The following is a 26,283-nucleotide window of genomic DNA, read 5'->3' as shown; positions in this document are numbered from 1 at the left end:
AACATGGAATAAGGAACAGCCCAGAGCACATCGAAAGAGGGCCGAGCAAATCATGCGATATTGCAATACGATTTCAAAGGTCAATTACAAATCTAGAAGAATAAGAGCTTCTAGAAGGTCGCAATTTGAGAACAGAAGCCATTACACCGTAGATCAGATAACAACCAACCCGAAAACCGGCGTGTTCAGGACCAAAGCAAAGCTGGAAGTGGCCAATTGGGCGGCTGGGCTTGAAGTCAGCCCTCTTCTATGCTTGGATTGGACTTTCGATCGGATCAGATGAAAAGCCAGAAGGCTGTCACTTGAGCACTCGCCATCAACCCATTTCCGGGTTGAGCTGGCCACACAGTCTGAGACTTGCGCTGAAGGCAAACGGCTCATCCTTAATGATGGACAGTTTCAGGGCGAGGCGACGGGCACTCTCATCCGGACTGGACTGGACTGGACGAGTGGCTGCTGGATCGCCGATGGATTCCTGTCCTATTATTCCTGAGTGGAGACTGGCGTGAGACACCAAGCAATCCTGTGTTAGACCGCGGATTCCTTTTGTCGTTGGAGAATATTTCCATCCCACCCATTTGTCACCGGGGGATCTCCCGGTGAGGCATGACGGAAGGGGGTCTAGAAATGGGGGCGTTGAGCAAATGAAAACGGTCGATTCCATCGGAATGCAGCCGTAATTTCATTAGCCGGTCTAGCAGGGCGACTACACGGATTAGATACAGATACTAATGAAGCCCATGCAGCGTAAGGGCGACACCTGTATCGATGTCATTCGAGCGAAGGATGGATCCACCGGTAAGGACTCTCACCGCTGGACGGCCGTCGAGACTCGAGAACAATAATGCAGATTGAATGCAGGCGGGCGTTGAAAGGGGATGTGCGGAGTACTGTGATATCATTAAATTTCACAGGTGAAGGTCAGCGTCATTGGATCCGGATATGATGAGAGATGGCTGTAAACGCTGCAATGATGCACAAGGCCTTTTTGTAGGTCCCCGTGCTCCCAATGCGTTGGGAGCCACTGGCCAAATAGAACACCGGCGACTCGAGGGTCTATCGAGAAGCTGCATGGAAGGTCAAGAATCCGAAAGAAAAAGACATCGGCGATCATGCAGGTGGCCGAGTGTGTCAGGCGGTGGTGATACCCGGAGTCAAGTATCAGGTACCTGGACGAATGCCCTGGATGGAGGGCCGGCAGCTGACTAAGTCCCGAGAGCTCGTACCGGTACCTTCTTCCCGGGCTGTGGATGAATGCCCAAACCCGCCACGCATGTCTGCCCAACCTGCCACCGTCAGAGCCATTGGGAACCTGACTGGCTGAGGTCGCTTCGACCTCCAGAACAAATCAAGGCCCACGACGCAGGAGTACCTTGGGTATCCAAGGTACTTCCTCGCTTGCAGAGAGGTACCTTGAAACTGCGGCACCCCCGCTAGTCAGCCCGTGTACCTTCAGACCGAGCCCATGTCCCTCGCTGGAAGCTGGTCGAATCGGTTCTGCGCAACGCTCCTTCTAGCTCAACTAATAAGAATATTATTAGAATATGCCCATCACCATCGGAAGTATTTATCCAAAGAACGGGGGGAGTTTCTTTTCTGATTCTCTTTTAGCCCCGACACCACCATCCCCATCCCCATCCCTATCCCCATCCCCCATCATCCATCAATAATCCATGCACCACACCTACATACGCCGTACGGGTAGCAGCTCCTGTGTTACCTCACCACTCCGGAGTAGAAGATCTTCGACATGGCTCATTCTGCTGCGAGTGACCGACTGAGTCATCGGGGCAAGGCAAGGCGAAGCAGGTGCAATGACAACATGTGGTGCCGAAAAGGCTCGGGCAGGACTCCTATTCTCCCCTGTTCTTGCCACCGCAATTTGAGACGTCGGCCTCATCTGGGTATGAATGGTGGAGAGGATGGGAGGCAATCCTGCGCAGTGAGGCTTCAACGGTCAATAACGGGGCGTGATTGACAGATTAGGCTGAAGATTTTCGGATTTGCTCCTCCTTCCCGGGTAAGAATCAGATGATTTCATGCTACTGACGGAGTTGTGAGGACAGGCAAGAATCACTCGTCCTGTCTTTGACTGCCCTACCGGTCTTTTTCTTTTTCTTATTTTTTTCTGGATTTTTATTCTATTATGATCAACAGACACGGCGGTTATCCCATGACGCCACAGTGTGTTCCGTGGTCCTCATAATGATTCCATTGGTTGAGATGGATTTACTTCGTTTTTATTTTGATCTACTATTTATTTTTTTATTACCTGCCAACTACAATGAATACTACTGAAACCTCCGTAAAGTCCTCGGCATCCCAATCATGTACTGCGTAAAACAGCAGACGGCGAGGGAGGACGCATCGCAGTCTCACACGGCGTCGCACACAACCCCGGCGCCTAAGCCCTATTCGTCCATGCATGCTTGCAGTCATCTTCATTGTGCTTCCCGGCGGAGGTCTAATCATCCTCAGTCGGCCTCGACGAGTGGAGTCAGTCGTGGCACCAGACAAAAGCCCGGCAGCCCAAAGCCGGCCCAACAGCCCCCCTCCCCAAAGACTGGCCAACCGCGCGTCGTCCAGTAGCCTTTTCTGATTCTTTTCCTCAATCAATTAATCAAGCGTTCACTCAATCAGCACAAACAACCCACAGCCCTCGTTCCCATCTTTCTGCCACCCACACCCACTCCCTCCCCCCCGCTCCACTCTTTTCCTCTTCTTATCTTCCCGTGCCTTCTCGCCCGCTTCTTTTCTCTACCTCTTCCTCTCTCTCTCCCTCCCTCCTCTCCTTTCTTCCCTTTCTTCTCCATATCTCATCCTGGCATCATCCGCCAAAATTAAAAGAGGCCAAAAAGGAGTGCTGAACAGTGACAGTGACACCACTGTTAAAGGCGGATTGTTTCCCCCCCCTCGAAAGAATCTCCCCTGAAGCCCCTCCCCTCTTCAAATCCTTGAGATTTTCTCGCCTCTCCTACCGCTCTTCCTCTCTCTCCTCTTTTCTCTCCGTCTAGGACTGGACCTTTTTTTATTTCAATATCTTGATTTCTGCTCCGTCGTGTCGTTGCCGCCCTGGTTTCTACTGGAGGAAATTTCCCGAGGATCTTGAACCTATTGCCGGTTGACAACCTCTGGACCATAACGTGTTTTCCGGGATTTCTTCATTTTTCTTTGCTCACTGGTGAAACCCCAGCGAGAAAGAGAGAGAACAGTTTTCTTGGTTTCAACCTCGTCGCCTTTCCTCTGTTCACGGTCGAACAAAATTCGGATTAGCCTTGATTTTCAGCCTTTGGAGTTCCCGGGACGCAGTCGTTTTAGAACTGTACTTCTGCTATTTCTTCTTGCAACCAAGCCTAAGAGAGATACATCCAACCATCTTCCCACTTCTGGACCCTTTCGGCTCTTCTTCCTAGGATTTACGTGGAGGCCACTTGGACCCATTTACTAGACTACCTTAATACTGGACCTTTCTCCCTGGACACAATGACTGGACGCCATGGATATGATGTACGCCCGGAGCGTCAGAACGAATACTTTATCCCTGGCGATGGTATCAGCCGGGAGGTCATCCAAGCAGACATTTGCCGTTACCTTGGAAATGATGCGCTCGTAAGACCCGGAAACCACAATGTCTGTCTACCGATGTTTCCTTACCAGTACCGATGATGAATTTCTCTGTCGAACGACGAAATTCTGTTGTGCTCTCTTGCTGAGTTCTCTTACTGACTTTCGTGCGAACAGGGTCGCCAGGGTTATTTCATCCGTGCCTACCGGAATCTCACCTCTGTAAGTTGTTGGACCTGGCTCTCGTGCTGACTTGCCTCGTCTCGTTTATCTTGGAGTGCAGAACTGACTGTCGTGTGCCTTAGGAAATGATTGCTGATCTCAAGGCTGACTCTTCTCGGTGGGAGGCTGATGTGATCCGTCGGGCTGACCAAGGCTATCCGAGAGGTAGTTACATTCAAGACTACAGCATGTCACAGGCGCCTAACATGGTTCCAGCGAACTATGCGACCTCTTCAATTCATGAAGGCCGCCAACAGCAGGGCCCATCTCCTCCACCTGCCTACTCGGCACCACCTGCTCAGCCATACGTGGACCCATACCAGGCGGGGTTCGCACAGACTCAGAGCCCTCCTTATCCAACCCCTTCGTCATACCCTTCCAACCACTCACCCTTTGGAACTGGCCAAAACCCGTATCCCGCGCAGATTCCTTACTCTGCTCCCAGCCAACCCCCCGTGTCTACTGAGATGCACCCAACGTATACGTACACGAGCACTGCTGGTTATGCTTACGAGAATGGGAGAAACAATGCCCCCAGATACCCTGGTCCTGGCTATGAAACCGAATCGGATTATTCCCCGGTTACTTCCGGAATGGCTTATCCTGCCACCACAGCCCCGGACCCCCGGATAGGAATGGACCCAAGATATACCCCGGAGTCGGCTTACTCGGACCGCAGTAGGCCACAGCCCGCCAGGGAAAGAGATGCCACGCGCCGACCCCGGTAAAAGAGAAAAGAACCAAAAAACCAAAAAATCTCAAAAACAAAAAAGGAGTTTTTTTCATTTCGTGTGAGTCCCAAGGTTTTAGACGCATTTGCGCCCGTCTTCTGTGAAGACTTCGGAAATGATGAACTATTCCGCGCAATTTTCCATAAAATTTCGCCTCGGAAATTCCTCACAAAACCGCCATTATTTTTCTTTTCTGTCTAAGCCTTTTGGACGCCAACCCGGATAAACCATGTCTAATTTATGGGAACCTAAATTGCAACCTTTTCGGAGTTAGATCCTTGGAAAACCTGGACATCACCTGTTCTGGATGCCGTCCAAGTTATCCTGGACTATACTTGAACCTGGGAAATCTTTTTCCACTGGCGTCGGCTGCCCAGTCTTCTTTTGAGCTGACTTGCTCTCATTCTCGCGCGAACTTATCATAGCGTTTTAATGGAGAATGACCGTCTTGGTGATACCTGGTGATGGGGTTATGAAAGGGTGGCTTTTTGGCTTTTTACTGTATCGTCGGTCCTGGGTTCCTTTTCTATTTTTCCACTTTCCTTTCTCATTTTCCTTATCCTCTTCTCTCTCTCTTCTCTTCGGAAAGTCGTTCCCGCTTTGAGCTATCTCATGGTTACCTTGGTTGTGGTATTCTGTTTCGCTTGTCACCTCCGTCAGTCTATTCGAGAGGTATTTCCGACTTTTTCTTCATGTGGAGTCTGATGGAGGCATCCAACTGATCCTGGAATTTATTAGCTATGGGCTTTGATGACATCCAGTTATGTTGGTTATGATTTCTATGTAGATATGAGCATTATATGGCGTTATTCTTCTGCTTTCAATCTTTGTTTTCTCTCTTTTTTCACTCTAATGCTGCTTAGGGCTCCAAGACTTGTTCAATAATTGATGTTTACCGGTCTACCCAAACCATATTAACCGTTCTTTGTGCCACCGAACTATTCCAATGCATTCTATTGCACACCACAGCTGCCATCAACCATGATCTCTGCTTTTATCTCATGAAAATTATTATACATGATCCATGTGTTCCCTCTACTCACAGCAAGCTCTCTGCATTGGTGGCATTCACCATGCGCGCAGCCGCACTGCGCAGCCGCAAGCCCTAGTGTTAGCTTGTTTGGGTTATGTCGACGCAGAACGACATCATCAAGGTGTTTGATTACCACTGTGAAGGATTGAAGGCCGCCGAGACTTTTCTGAATTGGTCTTCACTCGTTCTGCAACAGCCCAACCTGTTCTGAGATGTGACCTTTTCCTCCAGGGCCCCTTCCTCCCATCCTCCCTGGTATTTGTTGTCGGAGAGTTTGACTTCATCTACCATCACGTTGTTCCCATTCTTTACTTCTCAGTCTTTGTGTCTTCCTATTCTGTCCACACTCTAGTCCGCTTTTAATGCTTTGAATGGCTTTATAGCCTGGGTCGCTTCGGCATGGACGACTCGAATTTCCCTGTGTTCAGTGATGGGGATGTCAGAGTGTGGATCGGTCTGAAAGTCTATCAACTGCACTCTGGGGTCCTTGAGCACCATTCGCGCTATTTTAGATATGCTCTTCGCGAAGCTCCACGATTTGAAGGCTTCGCTCATTTCCACGTGGTCCCTTCGCAGCTGACTGAAGTTGGAGCTTTGACTCTTCAGGTGAGCATATGACGAGGCAAAAGCCGAACCGGAGTATTAACCTGTTGGCAATAAGGAATCGGTATCTTCCCCTCTCGCGTTTGAGTCTCAATTTGATGATCCCGCCAAAGTTCGTGCGTATTGGGAGAATATTCTTCGCGCCCTGTACAAGATCAAGCCCAACTTGCATCTCCCTGGCCGTCAGCTTACAGCCGTTGCCTCCGGACTGGCCAACCTGGGTGATTTCATCGGATCAAAGGCCATTGTCGACGAGGGTATCGATCTGGCACTCCAGGACTTAGGCCAAGGCCTGTTCCTCCTGATTGTCAGCGACCCTATTTCCTGGCTTTACTTCGGGAGTCGCATCCGCTCCAAAACAATCTATCGTGAGGCTGTCGTGCACCTGGTAGGTCGATTGCCTGGGCTCACCCCCGAAGACCTTGAACGGCTCGTCTTTCTTCCACAATACACTCGTGACCTTTTGCTCGATTCCTACAGGACTGTGTGTGATGCCAAGAAGGCCGCCGAGGCACTGCTCTGGGGCTACGGTTCTGACCTCAACGATGGTCCTGATTCTCCCATGATGAAGGCCGTCGGCCTCTTCCGTCAATGGATTGCCCAGCACAAGGCACTAGGTAACAATATTGTCAGCTGGGATGGAGGAGCCAGACTGTATCGCACCATAGCTTCCGGTGGACAGGCATACCTTCCGGGGGATCAATTCCGCTATGTCTACAGCCCCTCAGTGGGGGAGTTGGAAGCCCGTGAGATCCTAGACAGACTGGCCCAAGTCAAAGACGACGTGAAGCAGTTTGTTGCGCCTCTTTTGGTGAACGAGAGCCGTTTCGACCCTCAGCGGTTTGGCCAGCTCCCCTATCTGACCTGCGCCAAGATTGACGACGATGCCCTGCCTTGGAATGAGTGGGCTATCGAAGATGGCAACAATTCCGATACTGGACTTTTGGGATCTGAGGCCGGTAGTGATGATAGTTGGATCTCTTGGGCGGACTTGGAATCCTCAGACGACGCTATGGCTGACGAATCGAGTGAGAAAGTTGAGCGGTTCCATCATCTTCGTCAGGCCAAGGTCGTGTCCAACTCGGTTGAACCCGATGAGGCGTAAGTAAGGTTGTCCAGAGGAAATCGATCTCGATCTTTACCTCTACTTGCACCTTGCATCATCGGAGGACTCGGCTCATTTCTTTTTCATTTCACTTTTTTCTCTCTCTTGTTCGTACTTTTCATGATCAAGGAGCCCGTTTTGTTTATACGGTGCATCTTCTCTTTTCACAGCGTTCGCATCTTGATAGCCTTGTTTGGTTTCAATTACCCCCCTGCCTTTCTCTAATCATGACCTCTCGATCATGTGGTTTAATCATTTGACGGCTGGGATCATCGAGCGCTTCATCATTTACATTTCACTTCATGACCTGAATTTCACTGGAGAAAAGCCCGCTGGAGTAGTGCCGCTTCCATTCAAACTTTACCCATGTATTTCGCAAGAATCGTCTGTACTGCAGATAGCATGAACAAATTGAGCTAGCATTCTCCGCTTCCATACGCAATACACTGCACGACTGGTGCCATCCGAATGAATCTCAACAGACGTATAGGTATAGAGACGCCCCTGGGGAGACAGGTTGATTTGAAGGCGCCAATATCCGGTGGACCGAATCGGCCCTCCGCATCACATATTGCAGCTTGTAGGTATTCGACCTGAATGGTTCTTGAATTGTCTTTAAATTTCCCAGCTAAATACACCAAAACAAGTCAAATCTGAACGGAAAATCGACCCAATGCATGAAAGACCCACGAAGCGGTTTACTCGTCGTCGTAGCCTTGCGGGATCACCCGGCGTCCCTGGGGAACTAGAAATGCGAAGCAGAGCTGTCAGTAATAGCACGGTAGAGCCGGAGCCGGAGCTTTGCCAAAGTCTGAAGTCCGTCGAGCAGAAGCACAGGTGAAGAGCTCTTACTGGGATATGTCAGGGGGATAGGTGCCGGGTCAACGTCGCCGAAGTAGTGTCTGATCGGAGGCAGAGTCACCAGGGCGATCGGGCCCATGGCGCCCGTGATGATGGCATAGAAGATAGCGGGCTTTTCGTGAGAGGCCCAGCGGAGGTACCGGAGAGGCGTCGACCAGAATTGAGGAGTGGTCATGGTTGCGACAGGCGAGGAAGAACGGGGTGTTGCGTGATAGGAAGAAACTTTTTTTGCCGAGGTCAGTAAGGAACGACGGTCGTGGAATAAACGTCCGGAATTTCTAATGATTGACGAGTATGGAGCGTACCAATTGAAACCAGGAGGTCACACAATTTAACACGGTGCCGGACTGCAACGACGGGGGAGACGAGCAGCAAAAGACCGGAGATGCGACGGAGAGGGGAAAGAATGGAGGTTGAAAGTGACGAAAGCCGCCCGGGTCTTGGCGGCCCGTCCAAACACGTCGCCCGTTAGTTCCATATGCCAATCTACTCGACTCTCCCTCCCTCCGACCTCTCGACAACTCCGACATTGGCTTGTCTGTCGTTCCTTTTTCTCTCCCCGTCTCTTTGATCTCCCCTCAGTCACCCTTCCGCCCCGCCGTGCGGTTTTCTCAAGATGCGGTGGTGCCTGTCCCTTCTGGTGCTCGGCTTTGTGGCCGTCGCACATGCGTTGAGTAGCTCGGGGAACCGTCTCGCAGTTATTCTGGAGGACGCTGCAGACAAGGAGCTATACTCGACCTTCTGGGGGGATCTACAAGGTTGGTTTGACTTCAATGGCATGAGCCAATCGATACTGATGGAGTGTTACTACAGCTCGCGGCTACAACATCTTCTTCGAGTCCCCCAAGAACGAGCGGTTCTCCCTGTTCGAGTATGGCGAGAGAGCCTACGACCATCTCCTCATTCTTCCTCCCCGGTCGAAAGGTTCGTTCATCCAACGACTTGTGGGAAAATCCGTGGCGTGCAGCTCAATTGACCGCATGGGATAGGTTTCGGGCCTTCGTTGACCCCCAAGAACATCGTTGATTTCATGAACAAGGATGGCAATGTCTTGCTCGCTCTCTCCGGAAAGTCCACCACGCCTAGCGCGATCAGCTCACTTCTTCTGGAGCTGGATTTCCATCTCTCCGCGGACCGTTCCTCCATCGCCGTCGACCACTTCAACTACGATGTTTTGTCCGCTGCCGAAAAGCACGACGTCCTGCTACTCCAGCGCCCCGGTCAGCTGAGGCCCGATACCAAGGCCTTCTTCGACGGCGAAGGTGTTCTCGCATTCCCCAGCGCTTCTCCCCACACCCTGGGCGATTCCAGCCAACTCGTCGCCCCTATCCTGCGCGCCCCGACAACCGCCTACAGCTACAACCCCAAGGAGGACGCGCCGACGGCTGAGGATGTCCAGGCTACCGGTTCTCAGTTGGCGCTCGTCTCCGCCATGCAGGCCAGAAACTCCGCCCGCTTTACCTTGCTGGGCTCCGTAGACAGTCTCCAGGACAAGTGGTTCTCTGCGACTGTTAAGACCCCTGGCAGTGGAAAGGAAACCAAGACTGCCAACCAGGAATTTGCCAAGCAGCTGACCGCGTGGGCTTTTAAGGAAACTGGAGTCCTCAAAGTTGGCAAGGTTGAACACTACCTGGCTAAGGATGGAGAGATCACGGCCGATGAGCTGAACCCCAGTCTCTACCGTATCAAGAACGAGACAGTAAGCAGCATCCATCAACGGGGACTTAACCAAACCCCTCTAACATGATTTTCTCCAGGTCTTCAACATTGAGGTTTCCGAGTACGATTACGACTCGTTTGTGCCGTTCGAGGTCCCCGCGAACGACGCTCTGCAGCTCGAATTCACGATGCTGTCGCCTTTCCACCGTCTCGATCTCCAACCCGCTCGCCGAACGGCGAACAGCACCATCTATAGCGCCCGCTTCGTCGTTCCCGACCAGCATGGAATCTTCTCGTTCCGCGTCAACTACAAGCGCCCTTTCTTCACCAACATCGAAGAGAAGCACGAGGTGACTGTGCGCCACTACGCCCACGACGAGTACCCCCGCAGCTGGAAGATCAGCGGAGGATGGGTCTGGATTGCGGGCCTGTGGTCCGTCATCGGCGGTTTCCTGGCCTTTGTGGTCGTGTGGCTCTACTCGGCCCCTGCCGCGACTGCTGCGCAATCTTCCAAGAAGACGCAGTAAGTAATGTATTTATCAATGATTGTTTGAATGTAACTTTCCACTGGGTCTGTAGATGCCTTGGATACGTAAGGTATATAGGGGAATAGATGGAGGGAAGTCTATTCAATATGTACAGCTGTAGTGTCGCCCGACAGGCGAATATCCGATCTTAGAAGTACATCAGGGGGCTTGCCAAATCAACCAATATAACTCCGGTTCATGCTGAGGAAATTTCAAGAGAGAAAAGGAAAAGAGCGAGGGGGATGGAGGAACAGCTTCCGTACACCTTCGCGGCGGGCCTCAAAACGGCCACCTTTTGCAACCACGTTCACCGGTGTCCTTCGGCTTCTCGGCCTTTCGCTTCATTCCGCTCACAGACCTCTCGTCTTCTCCGGATCCATCTTGACCTCATCTCCGCTGATCTCCTTGACGGACTCGAACGCCGGCTTGCCCGCATACAATTGCTCGGACTTGGTGGACTGCCCCTCGAGCTCCTTGTTGACCGCAATGGGTTGATTGCCGCGGAAACGTTTACGCATATCGATCATACCGCGCCTAGATAGATGCTCCAAATTAGCATGAGGATTCAAACACGGCTGATCTCATCTCCAGAAACCAGATGACCTACTTGCACTCGCCGTATCCTTTCCGCAACTGCTGGCATTTCGTCGGCAACTCCTCGGCATAGGGGGAGCTCATGCATTCTCGGGGTGTGCGGCGTTGGACCATAATACAGTCCGATTCTTGCAGGCACTGGGCCAGCGCATCTCCTGATTTATAGCAAAGCGCCGTTAGCATCATCTTGCACAAATCAGTGATCATTGGTAAGCATGGCTTGAGGATCGGCATGGGCGCATTTTCCCATGCGGCCTGCTTGCACAACGACTGGATGTTGAGTACGCACTGATATCCCTGCAAGAGCTGGGCATGTTGGCCACCGGATTGACGGAACGCTGGAAGCCGTGGGATGCTGGGGAGCGTTGAGACGTTTGGTTTGACAGCGAAAAACGGACGAGGATCCCCGGATTAGATAAGCATCACATGAAAGCGACGGCGCATGACGTCTGGGGCGAGTTTCCCCCTGCGACAAAAGCCAAAGCGTCTGCTTAAATACGGGCGCATTGCACTGCATCATCCCTGCGCTTACACGATGGAACGGGGATTTGACGACTAGCGACCGATTTTACCTTTGGCGTTGCAGTGAGCTTTCGTCCGATTTCCCATCATGGCGCGTGTCCCAGTGATCGGAAGATTGTTCTGGTTCGAGTACTTGGCTCTCTTTGCCTCCTTGATCCTGGTTCTGCTGGAATATATTATTCACATCATCACTTTTTGTCTCCGTGAGTATCTATCCAGAGCCAGCAGCGGACAGGTCAGAATGATGCGTGGGGAGCCTCGACTGACGAGTTTGCGACAGCGGACCCGATAATCACGTTCTGTTACGATCGGTCCAAAACGATATTCAACCTTTTTATCAGCCCGGAGAATGCGGGCAAGCGCGGCAAGGAAGAGCGCCAGGCCACGGCGGTTGCACAAGCGTCGGATTTCGTCGACATCTGTTCCCTGTTCGGGTACGAGCCGGAAGAGCACATCGTCCAGACGGGGGATGGCTATCTGCTCGGCCTCCACCGCTTGGCCTACCGGAAAGGGGAGGAGGGCTTGCGCGTCAACCAGGGGAAGGACAGCGTGAAAAAGAAAGTGGTCTACCTCCACCATGGACTGCTCATGTGCAGCGAGGTCTGGGTCTGCTTGACGGAGGAGCAGCGGTGCCTGCCCTTCCAATTGGTAGAAAGGGGTTATGACGTGTGGCTTGGGAACAATCGCGGCAACAAGTACTCGAAGAAGTCCGTCAAACATTCCCCGCTGTCCAACGAGTTCTGGGACTTCTCGATCGATCAGTTTGCCTTCCACGACATCCCGGACAGCATCAACTACATCCTGGAGGTGACAGGGCAACCGTCCCTGTCATATGTGGGGTTCTCGCAAGGCACGGCTCAGGCGTTCGCGACGCTCTCGATCCACCCGACGTTGAATGAGAAGATCGATGTTTTTGTGGCTCTGGCGCCGGCGATGGCGCCGACAGGCTTGCCGAACCCGCTCGTCGATTCGCTCATGAAAGCCTCGCCGAACTTTCTGTTTCTCCTGTTTGGGCGCCGCAGCATCCTTAGTTCGACAACGATGTGGCAGACGATTCTCTACCCTCCCATCTACGTGCGGATCATCGACACCTGTGTCGCCATGCTGTTCAATTGGAAGTGCAGCAACATCAGCCGCTGGCAAAAGCTCGCGGGGTACCTGCATCTGTTCTCCTTCACCAGCACCAAGTCCGTGGTCCATTGGTTCCAGATCATCCGGCACAAAAACTTCCAGTTCTACGACGACGAAATCCACGCGCCCTTCAGCGTCGTGGCCAGCGAACGATTCTACAAGCCCGTGAAATACCCCACGAAGAACATCAAGACGCCGATTGTGCTACTATACGGCGGCAGCGACAGTCTCGTCGACATCAACATCATGCTGAAGGAGCTGCCGCGCGGGACCGTGGCGAAGAAGATTGCCAAATACGAACATCTGGACTTCCTGTGGGCGTCGGACGTGGATCAGTTGGTATTCGGCCATGTCTTCGAGGCGCTGGAGCTGTACGACTCGAATCGACCATTCAACAATCCCGTGAAGGTGGAGCAGGTGAATGGCCACATTGAACACGCCATTGCGGCCTGAACCCGCCGATGTAGGGTGGGAAGGAGGAATGTTGGGGTGTTTCGCACAGCGTAGATACATATCATCATCCTATAGAGAGGATCATGCATCGGGGAAGTAAAGAGAGCACAGGACAAGGTTCGATGACGACGCCGTTATGCCAAGCATTGATGCATCCTGCCTGTCCGGTGTGGTCTGTTTGATGTGAAGCCTCCGGACTGTCGTTTGTCACCAGTTTGTACAGCCATCTATCCACATAGTATAGTTTAGTAATGTAAACGCTTGGATTCCGAGGATTTGACCGATGCCTGCAGGAGGGGAAGCAATCCCGAACATCCATGGATGAATCAACTGGGCCACGACACCGGACCACAATCGTCAACGATAACAATAACAATAGTACTTCTGCCGTCCTGACATGCATGCCCACCAGGATGTATGTGATAGTGACGACACATCGCATGTGTCATAGCGACCTGGCCATAGAAGCCGGCATTATAGCGCACCAAACGCCCATTCGACCAGTCAACCGGGTACTTTGGGATGTCGCGCGCATCATTGGCGGTGCCTGACAGCGCGAGTGAGCCGGCTTCTCATCCGGTTCCTGGAAATGCGAGGCGTGCCGGGCTTAAACTTTTGGCCTGGTCCATCGAATCGAATCGAATCGAGTCCGTCGAGCCCCATTCGACTCGGTTCAATCCGTCCATCCATCCGTCCATCGAAAGGGAACGAAAGGGCAGCCGATCGTCGGTGGGGATTTGGGCTCCTCCACTTCCCCTGCCCTTTCTGCTGCTCCTTGGGACGGGCGTTATGGATAGAGCTGGAGGTGACAGGTAACAATCGAGGGGGATTCAGGCAGGGAGACTGGAAACTGGGAGTGTCGAGGGGAGGGACGAGTTGGCATGGAGGGGATAGAACGCCATGATATCACGCTGCAACGTCGGAAGTATTGTCAGGGAACGATAAATAATTGCCCAACGCCTTGCCTGCCCTCACGCGGCTTTCCGTTAAGGTTTGGCTGCGGGATCGGCCTTCAGTCGCACAATCCATCGTCTGTCCTTCTTCTTCTTCTTCTCCCATTCACCGCTGCTGCTCTTCCTGCTGGTTGCTGACTTAGCCCGGCCTAGTTGCGAAACTTAACTTAGTTTCCGGAAATCCACCCGCCCAGAATTCATCGCTTGACATCAATCCTCTCCTCTTCTTCTCCTGCCCCCAATTCCATCCCGTCCCCTGCTTGACTCCCCGACGGGCCTTCGCCTTCTCCCCCGTCCCTCCCTGCCTGCCTGCCTGCGATTCGGTCGGCTGTCGGTCTCGAGACCTATCTATGTAACCGTTCGCTGCCCTTGCTCCTCCAGCGCACCCCGCCTTCTCCCCGACAAAAGGAAAAAGAACGATTCCCCCGTTTATCAGACCATCCGTCCTCCCACCCACCGTGAACTGCTTCAATTGGCCTCTCGGAACCATCTGGTCGGAATCTGTCGGAGGAATTGATCCGCTGGTCTTTCTTTTCTTCTATCTTTTTTTTTCTTGCCTGCCTCGCCCAACCTCCGACATTTCGGCCCGGAGTTGTCGATTGGGGGTCATACCGCCGATTACACCAGCCTCTGTCCGGAACGCTAAGGCGAATACATATCGGGATTGAATTGTCAACTTAGCTAGGGACTCGTCTTGACTCGACCCCAAGCTTTCGGAATACATACCATCGAAGGAAACAACGCTTCTCGCTCGTCATTCCAATGCGGCCGCAGTAAGTCTTGCGACCCGGTTGTCTCGGCTTGGGTCTGTCGCATCATGGATGCTAATAACGTCGTTAGACGGGAATACCATATCGTCGTGTTAGGCGCTGGAGGTGTGGGAAAGAGCTGTCTGACTGGTACTTGACCTTCCACCGCCCATCCCCTTTCCATTGGCCCTCTCCGTGGTTGTTGCTCACAATTTGGCAGCTCAATTCGTCCAAAATGTCTGGATTGAGAGCTACGATCCCACAATTGAAGATTCATACCGGAAACAAATCGAGGTGGACGTAAGTTGGCTCCCTGTCCTAGTCAGAAATCGGAGGGCTGTCGCTAATGTTACCAGGGCCGACAATGCATCCTAGAAATGTATGCCTGATCAGCTATACCCATCGAGTCATACACAGTTGGATTCTAGAACTTGCGATTGTTGTATCATATTCGCTAATCTTGCTTTTCTTCCAGTCTGGATACCGCAGGAACGGAACAGTTCAGTAAGTTTCCCACCTCCCTAAACGCGCCGTTGTCGCATCATTAACAGTTCAACAGCGGCCATGAGGTAAATAGCTCCCAGTTGTCTTTTCCGCCCGCCATCCCATCGACTCGAACCATGAGCGAGTTGCACAGTCTCAACCACGCCCCTTGCAACAACACACTGACGTTCAATCTAGAGAATTGTACATGAAACAAGGCCAAGGGTTTCTCCTCGTATTCTCCATCACCAGCATGTCGTCACTGAACGAGTTATCTGAACTACGAGAACAAATCATTCGCATCAAGGACGACGAGAAAGTCCCCATTGTCATTGTGGGAAACAAGTCGGATCTAGAAGAGGACCGTGCGGTGCCTCGTGCTCGCGCATTCGCCCTCTCGCAGAGCTGGGGAAACGCCCCCTACTACGAGACCTCGGCCCGCCGCCGAGCCAACGTCAACGAGGTGTTCATCGACCTCTGCCGACAAATCATTCGAAAAGATCTGCAGGGCAGCTCGTCGAAGAGCGGCGGCGACAGCCAACCACGCAAGCGGGAAGGAACCAACCGACCCGAGAAAAAGAAGGACAGAAAACGTCCAGCTCGACGGAGGGGACCGTGCGTGATCCTCTAGATTTGAACGGTCTTCGATGAAGAGAAAGTCCAACGACGAAGGAAAAAAAGCGACCAAGATGTGAATCGAGCGACGCGCATCTACTTTCGCCTCCACATTTCATGATCAGGAGGGTCTGCCTTTGATCCCCCTTTGGCTGCGGCCACGAGAACAAGGGTTTCCCACTCCTACCTCTGCACATACCCAATCCTGTCAGATTATAATATCATATTTCTTGCCTTCTCTGGCCATGTTATCATACGCTGTCAACGTCCACGTGTTCCAACGATAGATATATGTACCCTTTCTGTTTTTTTTTTATGCCACCACTCATTGATACGTCTTGCAACCTTGTTATCGCACGGTTAAGGAATGGAAAAGTTGCATGTCTTGATCTGATGTCTCACGACCTTAATGCTCGTCTTTTATATGATTATCTCAAGTTCTAAGGAGAGGACCGATGCTTTTTTCTGGTCTACCTATCACTTGGACGATTTGCCAAACGAGCATAAAAACAAGCGGACATCCATGTTCCTTCTCTTGACCTCCATGTCGCTCGTCCCGGGGTGGCTATTGTTTGATTTTGTATTCTTAGTTCAATTCGCTGCGTCGTGCTCATAAACTTTCTGTCTCGCGACTTTTGTTTCGTTTTTTATCCACGGTCAAATGGATGGATGCATGGGTATGATATGACGACTTCTTGATATTGCAGGCAAGATAATATAAATTAGATTTCTTACTCCTATACACTTTCGACTTGGTTATACGGATGTTCAAATATTAGATAAAAACTTCCGACATCAATTACTTGCTTGGAGAGATCAGCTCAAATAATTAATGTCAAATGTTCCGTACTCATGCGTATATAGTATCTGCTAACTAGCCTCTCCTCTCTTTTACATTCCTTTTTTGTTTATTATAATTAACCTCGCTGAACACCACGAAGAAAAAAGAATGACAAGCAATCAGTCAATCACATCCTAAACACGCCGAACTTCGTCTTCACGTCCCCATCGCTCCGGCCTCCCAACGCGGCCGCCAGACTCAGGCCCAGGACGCGTCTCGTCTGAGCCGGCGGGATCACCCCGTCGTCCCATAGTCGGGCGGACGAGAACACGGCCTCGGATTCCCGGTCGATTCGATCCTTGAGGGCCGGGTCTGCCGTGCGGCCGACGGCTTCCATGACGGCGGAGAGCTGCTCCGAGCCCATGACGCCGATCTTGGCGTTGGGCCACATGAACATAAGGCGGGGGGAGTAGGCACGGCCGCTGGTTGAATGTTTTGTTAGTATTGTTTGGATTAGGGAATGATTGACGAGAGATCATCAGAGAGATAGGGGGTAGGATTGGACTTACCACATGCCGTAATTGCCCGCGCCGGCGCTGGAACCAAAGACCACCGTGAACTTGGGGACGTCAGCGCAAGCGACGGCCGTCACCAACTTGGCGCCGTTCTTCGCGATGCCGCCCTTCTCGGCGTCGGCGCCGACCATGAAGCCCGAGATGTTCTGGAGGAAGATGAGCGGGATGCTGCGCTGGGCGCAGAGCTCGATGAAATGGGCGCCCTTGAGCGAGGACTCGGAGAAGAGGATGCCGTTGTTGGCGACGATGCCGACCTGGTGGCCGAAGATGCGCGCGAAGCCGGTGACCAGCGTGGTGCCGTAGTCGCGCTTGAACTCGGCGAATTCGCTGCCGTCGACGATGCGCGCGATGACCTCGTGGGCGGGGATCTGTCGGCGGAGGTTGGTGCCGACGATGCCGTTGAGTTCTGCCGGATCGTAGAGGGGCTCCTTGATGGCTTGGTCGGAGAGCTGTTTCGGGATGCTGGTGGCTGGGTAATTGAGGTTGGCGACGGAGCGGCGGGCCAGGACGAGGGCGTGCGCGTCATCTACAGCGAGGTAGTCGGTGACACCAGAGATAGTACTGTGTAGCTGACCGCCGCCGAGGTCTTCAGCGGAGACCTCTTCGCCGGTGGCAGCCTTGACGAGGGGAGGACCGGCCAGGAAGATGGTGCCCTGGTTCTCGACGATAATGGTCTCGTCGCTCATAGCGGGCACGTAGGCACCACCGGCGGTGCAGGGACCCATGACCACCGAGATCTGCGGGATACCCAGGGAGCTCATGCGGGCCTGGTTGAAGAAGATGCGGCCGAAATGCTCCTTGTCCGGGAAGACATCGGCTTGGTGAGGGAGATTTGCACCGCCGGAATCGACGAGATAGAGACAGGGTAGCTTGTTCTCCTGGGCGATTGCCTGGGCCCGCAGGTGTTTCTTCACCGTGATGGGGTAGTATGTGCCGCCCTTGACGGTGCTATCATTGGCGACAATCATGCAGGTCACCCCTTCGACGGTTCCAATCCCCGTGATTATGCCTCCTGCGGGAACATCCTCGCCGGGGTATACTTCGTGGCCCGCCAATGCAGACAGTTCGAGGAATGAGGTGCCCGGATCAATGAGAGCCGTGACTCGGTCTCGAGGAAGCATTTTCCCGCGGGCGATGTGCTTGTCCTTCGCTTTTTGTGGCCCACCCTGGGAGATTGTACTGTGTAGATTGGTCATTCGGTCGACAAGCTCGGTCATTTGCTGATGGTTCTCCTTGAAATCCGACGAGGATGTATCCACCGCCGAAGGGAGGACAGATATGGCGGACGCATGATGGGGATGGGTGTAACTGGCAACGGACCGGGAGAGCGGACTGGAGCGGATCAAAGGGAAATGGCGTGTAGGCAGTCGTCGGAGAGAAGAAAGGGATGTTGGTTTGGAGCTCAGACTCCGAAGGAGCGGAGATGGAGCGCGCATTGCGGGGAGGTTTATTGTGGGGGAGCGGACAACTTGGTGGATGTTGATCTGGAAACCCCAAGACGCGACTATAACATGCCCTGGATGTCGAATGGCGAGGGAATCACCAGTAAATCATCGAGTTTGGGCGAGACAGGAAGACCTGGACAGAGAAGATGAAGTGCGTAGAAGAGGAAGAGACGAGCAGACGAGGAACCCCAGATCGACTGCGGAGAAGTCGATGCGGGCCGCGTTTAGCCGCGGCTGGCCTCGGCCTGCCATCCTTGCGCTTTAAAGCGTCTCTTCTTTCTTCCTCGTCATTCTCCCTTGGTGACCTACTCAGTATTCCCCTTTCTCGCTCACCTATACTATGGCCACGCTACATCGTCTTCCGTGCCTCCTACGCACCTCCTCCCGGTCTCTAGGGGCCGTCAGGAAACCGCTGGTCCAGATCCCCGCATTCCGAACGTTGGCAACCAAACATCCCAAGGGCTTCGTTGCGCCCACCGAGGACGACCTTCTGGAACTGCGGGAAAGAGTGCAAGAGTTTACCAGTACGTCTTGCTGTCTACTTTGATGATTTGGGCTACTAGTATTGTTGATTCTGACTTACATATTCCAATTAAGGGCGTGAGATTCCCGAAGAGGTTGCCGCACAAACAGACGTCCAGAATGAGTTCCCAGCTGAGATGTGGAAGAAGCTCGGAGATGCTGGGTATGGATTGGTCTCCCATCTTTGTGCACTCAATGCGTCTAACGTGTCTCTAGATTCCTTGGGGTGACTGCCAATGAAGAGTATGGCGGTCTTGGAATGGGCTACCAAGCTCATTGTGTGGTCATGGAAGAGATCAGCCGTGCATCGGGTACTTTCATATTTCGGGAGTGCGTGTTATAATTCTAACGTGGATCACAGGAAGCATTGCACTGTCCTATGCAGCCCATTCGCAGCTCTGTGTGAACCAGCTCTCGCTGAACGGATCCACCGAACAGAAGGAGCGCATTCTTCCTGGCCTTCTTTCTGGTGACAAAGTCGGTGCCCTTGCCATGTCAGAGCACTCAGCAGGCTCCGATGTTGTCAGCATGAAGACAACGGCCAAGGCAGTTGACGGTGGATACTTGTTGAATGGAACGAAGATGTGGATCACGAATGTAAATGCTTTCAACCCCGTGACAACAATCTGACCCCCGTCTGACCAAATCTACCTGTGTTTTAGGGACCTGACGCCGATTACATTGTCGTCTACGCCAAGACAGAACCAGAACAAGGCTCCAAGGGAATCACAGCGTTCATTGTCGAAAAGAATTTCGATGGCTTCTCGTGCGCGCGGAAACTGGACAAACTGGGAATGCGCGGCTCTAACACCGGAGAGCTCATTTTCGACAATGTGTTTGTTCCCCAGGCAAATGTATTGGGAGAGCTTAACCGAGGCGTCAGAGTCTTGATGGAGGGTCTCGACCTGGAACGTCTCGTGCTCAGCGCTGGTCCGCTGGGGTAAGTGGGCTTGATATAACATACACCCAAGGAGTCAGCGGTGATGCTAACCAGCTGCAGAATAATGCAGGCCGCCCTCGACCTTGTCCTTCCATATACTCATATCCGCAAGCAGTTCGGAACGCCCATCGCTCATAACCAGTTGATCCAGGGTAAGCTGGCAGATATGTACACCAAACTCGCGGCATCTCGTGCCTACACTTACAACACGGCGCGGCAAATCGATAATTCGGCATCATCACCCGATATGACGATTCGCACGCAAGACTGTGCCGGTGCTATCCTCTATGCTGCAGAGCGGGCTACCGAATGCGCTCTTGACGCTATCCAGCTCATGGGCGGCAATGGATATATCAACGAGATCCCGGCTGGCCGACTACTTCGGGATGCGAAACTGTATGAAATTGGCGCTGGTACGAGTGAGATCAGACGAATGGTCATTGGGCGTGCATTCAACAAGGAATTTGCGTAATATTGCGTCTCATTAATACATGTTCGAGAATATCCGGCTGCGTTTGTATTCACGGAATTTTCTTAGATGATTCACGTCTGTTATATATAAAAAGTAAACATGCTCTGCCATCTATTTCTTGTCCCTGTTTCTTGTCGACCTCCGCACTGGCCCCGTTGACTCTGCCGGCTTTTCCGTTGTCTCCCCAACCTTCTTCGATGCAATTCTTTTAGACCGAGGTCCCGTGTCCGAGCCGTTCTTGTCCGTAGTGCCTTGCGACTCATGAGACACCGACGCCTTGCGTTTCCTCCCTCTCGCCACAGGCTCCGCAGCCGACGTATTCTTACTCGCCTTGCTAGCAGCAACCCCGTTCATCTGGGACTTCTTGCTCCGCGTCCGATCCGCCTCCTTCGGCTCCCGTGCCTCCAGTTCCAGCGTGTGCTTGTAATCCTCATGCCCTTCCATCGGATACTCGTGCTCAATCATTTTCGAATTGACCGGCATATCGGCCGCCGAGTCAATCACACGACTCGTGTGCACCGGCGGCGGCGTGTGCACCGGCGGCGGCGAAAACGCCTTAACCGGCGCCGTCGAGTCCTCGACTCCCCCATCGACATCCCAATCCTCCACCATGCGATCCTCATCGTTGTCTTTCCTCGCCGCACCATTGCCAGCTCTCGCGCGCCCATTGGGCCCCGCACCGTTCTCAACAGCCGACTTTCCGGGCGCCGCGACCGTGCCTTTGCGTATCCGCGCCCTCTCGTTCGCCGGATGCGAGGTGCGAAACACCTCGCGCCAGTTCTTCAGCAGGGCCACTTTCTCGCCGTCGCCGGGCTCGTACAACTTGGCGCGATTGTTCTCGTCAGTCGCGGTGCGCCACACGGTGCCCCGGAACGAAGCGACGTCGGTCTTGGGGCCCTCGGCGGGTTTCGACTTCGACTTCGATTGCGGATCCGGCTTCCGTTTCTTCGGCGCAGGTGCAGCAGCGGCTTGCTTGAGGTCCCGGTCTCGGTTGGGCCAGTTGGCCATGACCCGTTGGATGCGGACAGCGGTGGGGTCTTCGTCGTAGTAATCGTCGGACATCTCGTCCCAGTCGCTCCAGAAGTCTTCGACTTCGAGGGAGGGGTCTTCGTAGAAGATGGCGTCGTAGGTGGCGGTCGCGGCGAGGTCGTCCTGGCATTTTTGGTCAGTTTCAGTTGAGGGGACTCGATTGGCACCGTCTGAGTTTTATGGCTCATTGGAACTGAATGGTGAAGGGTCGAAAGGCTTAGACATACGGCGATCTCAGGCTCAGGCTCCTCGATCCAGAAGATCTCGTCGAACTCGTCGTAGTAGTCTTCGTCGTCCGACATGATGAATTGGTTGACGGATGAGTAATTGGCAGGATTCGAATGGGGCAGAAAGAAAGCAAGAAATAGAAAAAAACCAGGCAGGTAGAAGAGACAATCTCGAAAAACAACCAGAAGAAACAATCAAAGAACCGCCCAGGCGAACACCGAGCAGGGGAAAGGAGGCTGAAGGATGACGTCGCAGCGATCGCGTTCGGTGAAAATTGATTAGACCCAAAAAGCGCAGCCTGAGGCCGGCCGCGGTGGATCGCGGGTCACGTGCAGTTTCCCCGCAGGCTCGCTTTGCGTCGGCAAAGGGAGTCCGGGGTGCTGTTTTCCTCGTCTTGCTTTAAGGCGAATCTGGTCCGCAGCTCTTCCTGCTTCCTTGCGAGGAGACCTGAGAATGCACTGATTTGTCTGTCTATACCTGATCTTTGCTGGTGTTGTGTCCATCTCCACGCTTTGATCGGCCCTCAATACATACCCATAGCTCCATACAATGCCTCTGCCGGCGCTTCTCCGCACCACGACCCGCCTGGGGCCGACGGTTGCTCGGAGGTCGAGAAGAGTGGCATCCACGATTGCCTCGGGCGCTTCGAAACCCCGGACCTCGCTGGATTCGATTCTTATCGCAAATCGAGGAGAGATTGCGTTGTAAGTTTGCATATCGTACCAAAGGTCATGTCGGTACCGGTGCTAATGTGATTCCCCAAGACGAGTCGGTCGGACGGCTGCAGAGCACGGTATCCGAGTAACTACGCTATATACAGATCCAGACAGCCGGGCCCAGCATGCGCTTAGCACTCCGTTTGCCTTCAACTTGGGATCGGTGTCGGCTTACCTCGATGGCGACCGTATAATTGAGATCGCAAAGAAAGAAGGCTGCCAAGGGATACATCCGGGTTATGGCTTTGTACGTTTTTAACCCAATCGGTGGCAGCTGACCCGACTAATAATTTGGTGGTGTATTAGTTGAGCGAGAATTCTGCCTTTGCCCGGAAATGCACTGAAGCTGGATTGGTCTTCATTGGCCCACCCTGGAAAGCAATTGAAGACATGGGAGACAAGAGGTAGGCTAGCTTGCGTTGTCTGGGCAATTTTCAATCGCTAAAATCCTTGAAGTCAGTCCAAAAAGATCATGACGGCCGCAGGAGTGCCTTGCGTTCCTGGCTACCACGGTCAGAACCAAGATGTCAACCATCTTGAAGCCGAAGCCGACAAGATCAAATACCCGGTGCTTATCAAGGCAATCAAAGGTGGCGGTGGAAAGGGCATGCGGATTGCCAACTCAAAGGAGGAATTCCAGGCTCAATTACAGTCTGCCAAATCTGAAGCTATGAATTCGTTCGGGGACGACCATGTCCTGGTCGAGAAATTCATTACCACACCGCGGCATATCGAAGTACAGGTATTTGCGGACAAGCATGGGAACTGCGTTGCGCTCGGTGAGCGAGACTGCAGTATCCAAAGGCGACACCAGAAGATCCTCGAGGAATCTCCCGCTCCTCATCTGCCTGATATCACAAGGAAAGACATCTGGGCCAAGGCCCGGTCGGCTGCTTTGGCCGTTGGCTACGAAGGCGCTGGTACTGTCGAGTTCATTTTCGACAACGACACGGGCGAGTTTTTCTTCATGGAGATGAACACCAGACTGCAGGTTGAACATCCGGTGACGGAAATGGTCACCGGCCAGGATCTTGTCTACTGGCAGCTCAAGGTGGCCGAGGGCGGAAAGCTTCCTTTGACTCAGGAAGAAGTTGAGACGTATATGGCCAGCAGTGGACATGCAATTGAGGCGAGAATCTACGCAGAGAATCCTGAGCAAGGATTCATCCCGGACTCCGGCACTCTTCTCCATGTTCGCACACCTGCCGTAACCGAAGACGTCAGAATCGACGCGGGCTTTGTTGCCGGAGATGAAGTTTCCGCCCACTATGACCCAATGATCTCGAAGCTCATCGTGCGAGGAAGCACTCGTGAAGAGGCCATTCGCAAGCTTGCCGCTGCTTTGGAGGAGTATGAAGTTGCCGGGCCAATCACCAACATCGAGTTTTTGAAAACAATCTGCAAGAGCCCCGACTTCATCGCCGGAGAAGTAGAAACGGGTTACATTGAAAAGCACCGCGAGGAGCTGTTCGGCAGGAACCCAGTAGAGCCCGAGCTCCTAGCACAGGTAGCTCTAGCCTGCCTACACCACGATTCTACCCCAGTCACTCGGAAGCAGGCGACTTTTGAAGGCTCCGCTGTTGGCTTCAGCCCAGGCTACCAGGCTCGACAGATAACTCTGGCAGATTCTACGCCTGGAACCAAGGAAAACACCCCGTTTAATGTTCGTGTCCAACAAACGGGTGATACCACGTTCAACGTGCAAGTTGGCGAGCGTGTTTTTGAACAGATTGAAAGCCATCGGGATTCGACATCGCAGGTCATCACGTCGTTCTTCCCTCACACCCGTCTCGACACCACGGTGATCCGTGACGAGGACTCGATCATTGCGTTCCAAAAAGGGACACAATACCGGCTCACGATCCCGCGGGCCAAGTGGATGGAAAAGGCATTGGGCATGAAAGATGTCACGAACAGCGTTCTAGCGCCGATGCCATGCAAAGTGCTGCGGGTGGAGGTCCAGGCCGGCGACGTGGTGGAGAAAGACCAGCCGCTGGTGGTGATTGAGAGTATGAAAATGGAAACGGTCATCCGCAGCCCGCAGAAGGGGACCATTTCCAAAGTGGTACATCAAAAAGGAGTAGGTCACGCGCTTTCTTTATTTTTGGACTTTTTCCCTCACCCTCTTTGTCTTCCCCTACAACACCCCTGCACCATAAAACCCATCGGAAACATAGGCGGGTTACTATTCATTTCATCTGCCGCCCAGTGGCTCCGTGGGTTGGATCTCGGCCCGGCTGGGAATTCAACGCCGGGTCGGGTGACCAGGACACGGACGGACTTGAAACGGGCCTGGACGAGACCAGACCTCCTTTTTTCTCTTCATTGCCTCCAGGCTTTTTCCCGGGTACCATTGGCAATCTGCACGGACCCCGGGTCAAGCTTCCACAGCCATTCCCCTGGGATTCGAAATTCTCCACCGCGGGCCCAATGAAATTCACTCTCATGACTAACGTGTACCTTGCAGGACCAATGCAAGAGCGGAACACCGCTTGTTGAATTCGCAGACGAGGGCGGTGAAAGCTAGATGGTTGCCAAGAAGGGCGTTGCAGCTTGCAAGGGAGGCCACGTACAGAGCTACGACGTAGGTGGACCTAGGGACGAAGGCCTACGACGGCGAACAGAGACGGCAGGAACCAGAGCTAAACAATCCGGGGTATTGGATACGGAGTAACGCGATCGAAAGCATACATAATCTTTTCTTAAACTTTTCTTAAAGCAAGTCGATAAATGAAGCCAAAGCCAAAGCCAAAAATACACCAGCAAACTCCGATCTGACCAAGTTCCAGCAAACTCAAAAAGTACCGAAGAGAATCAATTGACTTTTCCTTCTGTATAGTACGGTCCGAGGCGCTGTCATGTGGTCACCACAGGACGGCTCCCGGCTTGCCCGACACATACATCCCGGCCATCGCCTCAGCCATGGCGATCTGCTTAGACACCGTACATAGGGACCTGTCTACACATCAGGTAAGCTTACCGGGGAGCGGATCCCGAATCTGACGGTGGAGGAAATGAGTAGAATGAGCTGACAGGAGGATTGATTAATAATTCCAACGACGGCCAGAGAGAGAAAGAGAAATGCATGGAGAATCCTGAATCCCCAAGGAACCGAAGAACGCCGGGTACTGGACTACTGGTCGGGAGTCCACCTGCGGGAAGACCCAAACAAGCCCTAGTTTCAAGGCCCGGATTACCTTACCGTTGGCCCCACTCGTCATTAGCGCACGGGATGCCTGGCAAAGGAAACAGTTACGCTGTACTCGACCCTCGATCGTAGCCCTTTTCAGAGGGCAGAGCTCAGAAAGAGTGGGCTGAAGGTTGAGGTTACGTGTGGCAAAATAGAATGCCTGCTGAGGTTGGCCACTTGTACACGTTAGGTAGTACACAGTGACTCGCCGTTATATATCTCTCTGGAGCGTGCACATTGGCTCAGCCCAGGCATGACGATCCTTTCCACAATTTAGTCCGGGGTGCACTTAGTTGGCTGAAGGGGGAGGGGTGGGGGTCATTGTGATGAAATCTGATGCGCTGATCTGAAAGTACGTGCCGGAAGGGAGGGCGAGTAACTCCCAGAGTCCCAGGGTGTTTTTTGCCATCGAAGATCTGTGCTTGTACTGCGTACATGCGTGCATATAGCTACCCAGAGTTGTAAAATCATTAGGACTTGCATCGAGGCTATGTTCCTTTTGGGTTACATGGGTCGGGGTTTCGCGGTTTCTAAGACATTGCAATTTACAGAGCAGGGAACTCACCATGAGCTGCCAGGC

General features: G+C 53.0%; 12 protein-coding genes across 12 annotated transcripts; 7 read left to right on the top strand and 5 right to left on the bottom strand.

Annotated features, from left to right (window-relative positions):
* Window positions 1-3,483: 3,483 nt before the first annotated feature.
* Window positions 3,484-4,514, top strand: P170DRAFT_364658 (putative transcription factor RfeG; the record flags this gene model as incomplete). The annotated part of the gene is made up of 3 exons (XM_024844655.1): window positions 3,484-3,609; window positions 3,742-3,786; window positions 3,870-4,514. 3 exons carry the CDS (start codon window positions 3,484-3,486, stop codon window positions 4,512-4,514), a joined length of 816 nt encoding a protein of 271 aa, XP_024701214.1.
* A 1,435-nt stretch (window positions 4,515-5,949) lies between these two features.
* Window positions 5,950-7,258, top strand: P170DRAFT_429084 (uncharacterized protein; the record flags this gene model as incomplete). Its single annotated transcript, XM_024847875.1, has 2 exons — window positions 5,950-6,156; window positions 6,212-7,258. The coding sequence occupies 2 exons, from the start codon at window positions 5,950-5,952 to the stop codon at window positions 7,256-7,258; spliced, it is 1,254 nt and encodes a 417-aa protein (XP_024701213.1).
* Window positions 7,259-7,549: 291 nt separating this feature from the next.
* On the bottom strand, window positions 7,550-8,348 carry P170DRAFT_439609 (NADH:ubiquinone oxidoreductase subunit NDUFA3). The gene is made up of 3 exons (XM_024849879.1): window positions 8,111-8,348; window positions 7,949-8,003; window positions 7,550-7,886 (listed from the first exon to the last, which is right to left on the bottom strand). Exons 1-2 carry the CDS (start codon window positions 8,292-8,294, stop codon window positions 7,957-7,959), a joined length of 231 nt encoding a protein of 76 aa, XP_024701212.1. The 5' UTR covers window positions 8,295-8,348; the 3' UTR covers window positions 7,550-7,886; window positions 7,949-7,956.
* A 168-nt stretch (window positions 8,349-8,516) lies between these two features.
* P170DRAFT_255529 (dolichyl-diphosphooligosaccharide-protein glycotransferase) lies at window positions 8,517-10,426 on the top strand. The gene is made up of 4 exons (XM_024843047.1): window positions 8,517-8,877; window positions 8,933-9,043; window positions 9,109-9,818; window positions 9,877-10,426. Exons 1-4 carry the CDS (start codon window positions 8,736-8,738, stop codon window positions 10,303-10,305), a joined length of 1,392 nt encoding a protein of 463 aa, XP_024701211.1. The 5' UTR covers window positions 8,517-8,735; the 3' UTR covers window positions 10,306-10,426.
* On the bottom strand, window positions 10,352-11,346 carry P170DRAFT_439608 (PET191 family protein). The gene is made up of 3 exons (XM_024849878.1): window positions 11,189-11,346; window positions 10,913-11,054; window positions 10,352-10,839 (listed from the first exon to the last, which is right to left on the bottom strand). Exons 1-3 carry the CDS (start codon window positions 11,211-11,213, stop codon window positions 10,656-10,658), a joined length of 351 nt encoding a protein of 116 aa, XP_024701210.1. The 5' UTR covers window positions 11,214-11,346; the 3' UTR covers window positions 10,352-10,655.
* A 37-nt stretch (window positions 11,347-11,383) lies between these two features.
* On the top strand, window positions 11,384-13,300 carry P170DRAFT_439607 (sterol esterase). The gene is made up of 2 exons (XM_024849877.1): window positions 11,384-11,624; window positions 11,702-13,300. The coding sequence occupies exons 1-2, from the start codon at window positions 11,510-11,512 to the stop codon at window positions 13,003-13,005; spliced, it is 1,419 nt and encodes a 472-aa protein (XP_024701209.1). The 5' UTR covers window positions 11,384-11,509; the 3' UTR covers window positions 13,006-13,300.
* Window positions 13,038-13,772, bottom strand: P170DRAFT_255532 (uncharacterized protein). The gene has a single exon (XM_024843048.1). The coding sequence runs from the start codon at window positions 13,445-13,447 to the stop codon at window positions 13,070-13,072; it is 378 nt and encodes a 125-aa protein (XP_024701208.1). The 5' UTR covers window positions 13,448-13,772; the 3' UTR covers window positions 13,038-13,069.
* Window positions 13,773-14,584: 812 nt separating this feature from the next.
* Window positions 14,585-16,118, top strand: P170DRAFT_255459 (putative RAS small monomeric GTPase (Rsr1)). Its single transcript, XM_024843046.1, has 7 exons — window positions 14,585-14,731; window positions 14,799-14,857; window positions 14,928-15,007; window positions 15,064-15,086; window positions 15,183-15,211; window positions 15,267-15,276; window positions 15,389-16,118. The coding sequence occupies exons 1-7, from the start codon at window positions 14,721-14,723 to the stop codon at window positions 15,819-15,821; spliced, it is 645 nt and encodes a 214-aa protein (XP_024701207.1). The 5' UTR covers window positions 14,585-14,720; the 3' UTR covers window positions 15,822-16,118.
* Window positions 16,119-16,646: 528 nt separating this feature from the next.
* Window positions 16,647-18,750, bottom strand: P170DRAFT_390199 (putative 3-methylcrotonyl-CoA carboxylase, beta subunit (MccB)). Its single transcript, XM_024845896.1, has 2 exons — window positions 17,156-18,750; window positions 16,647-17,068 (listed from the first exon to the last, which is right to left on the bottom strand). The coding sequence occupies exons 1-2, from the start codon at window positions 18,595-18,597 to the stop codon at window positions 16,774-16,776; spliced, it is 1,737 nt and encodes a 578-aa protein (XP_024701206.1). The 5' UTR covers window positions 18,598-18,750; the 3' UTR covers window positions 16,647-16,773.
* A 158-nt stretch (window positions 18,751-18,908) lies between these two features.
* P170DRAFT_467097 (isovaleryl-CoA dehydrogenase) lies at window positions 18,909-20,637 on the top strand. Its single transcript, XM_024852454.1, has 6 exons — window positions 18,909-19,130; window positions 19,204-19,291; window positions 19,345-19,439; window positions 19,490-19,725; window positions 19,791-20,068; window positions 20,129-20,637. The coding sequence occupies exons 1-6, from the start codon at window positions 18,947-18,949 to the stop codon at window positions 20,538-20,540; spliced, it is 1,293 nt and encodes a 430-aa protein (XP_024701205.1). The 5' UTR covers window positions 18,909-18,946; the 3' UTR covers window positions 20,541-20,637.
* Window positions 20,638-20,651: 14 nt separating this feature from the next.
* Window positions 20,652-21,871, bottom strand: P170DRAFT_478834 (uncharacterized protein; the record flags this gene model as incomplete). The annotated part of the gene is made up of 2 exons (XM_024853597.1): window positions 20,652-21,692; window positions 21,797-21,871. The coding sequence occupies 2 exons, from the start codon at window positions 21,869-21,871 to the stop codon at window positions 20,652-20,654; spliced, it is 1,116 nt and encodes a 371-aa protein (XP_024701204.1).
* Window positions 21,872-22,238: 367 nt separating this feature from the next.
* On the top strand, window positions 22,239-25,200 carry P170DRAFT_439598 (acetyl/propionyl/methylcrotonyl-CoA carboxylase subunit alpha). Its single transcript, XM_024849876.1, has 5 exons — window positions 22,239-22,501; window positions 22,562-22,760; window positions 22,820-22,917; window positions 22,970-24,593; window positions 24,981-25,200. The coding sequence occupies exons 1-5, from the start codon at window positions 22,347-22,349 to the stop codon at window positions 25,038-25,040; spliced, it is 2,136 nt and encodes a 711-aa protein (XP_024701203.1). The 5' UTR covers window positions 22,239-22,346; the 3' UTR covers window positions 25,041-25,200.
* Window positions 25,201-26,283: the final 1,083 nt, after the last annotated feature.

This window comes from Aspergillus steynii, assembly GCF_002849105.1.
Source record: "Aspergillus steynii IBT 23096 chromosome Unknown P170scaffold_7, whole genome shotgun sequence".
NCBI classification, from domain to species: Eukaryota; Fungi; Ascomycota; class Eurotiomycetes; order Eurotiales; family Aspergillaceae; genus Aspergillus; species Aspergillus steynii.
The sequence above is the reverse complement of the archived record's forward strand: the minus strand, read 5'-3'. Positions and strand labels throughout refer to the sequence as shown.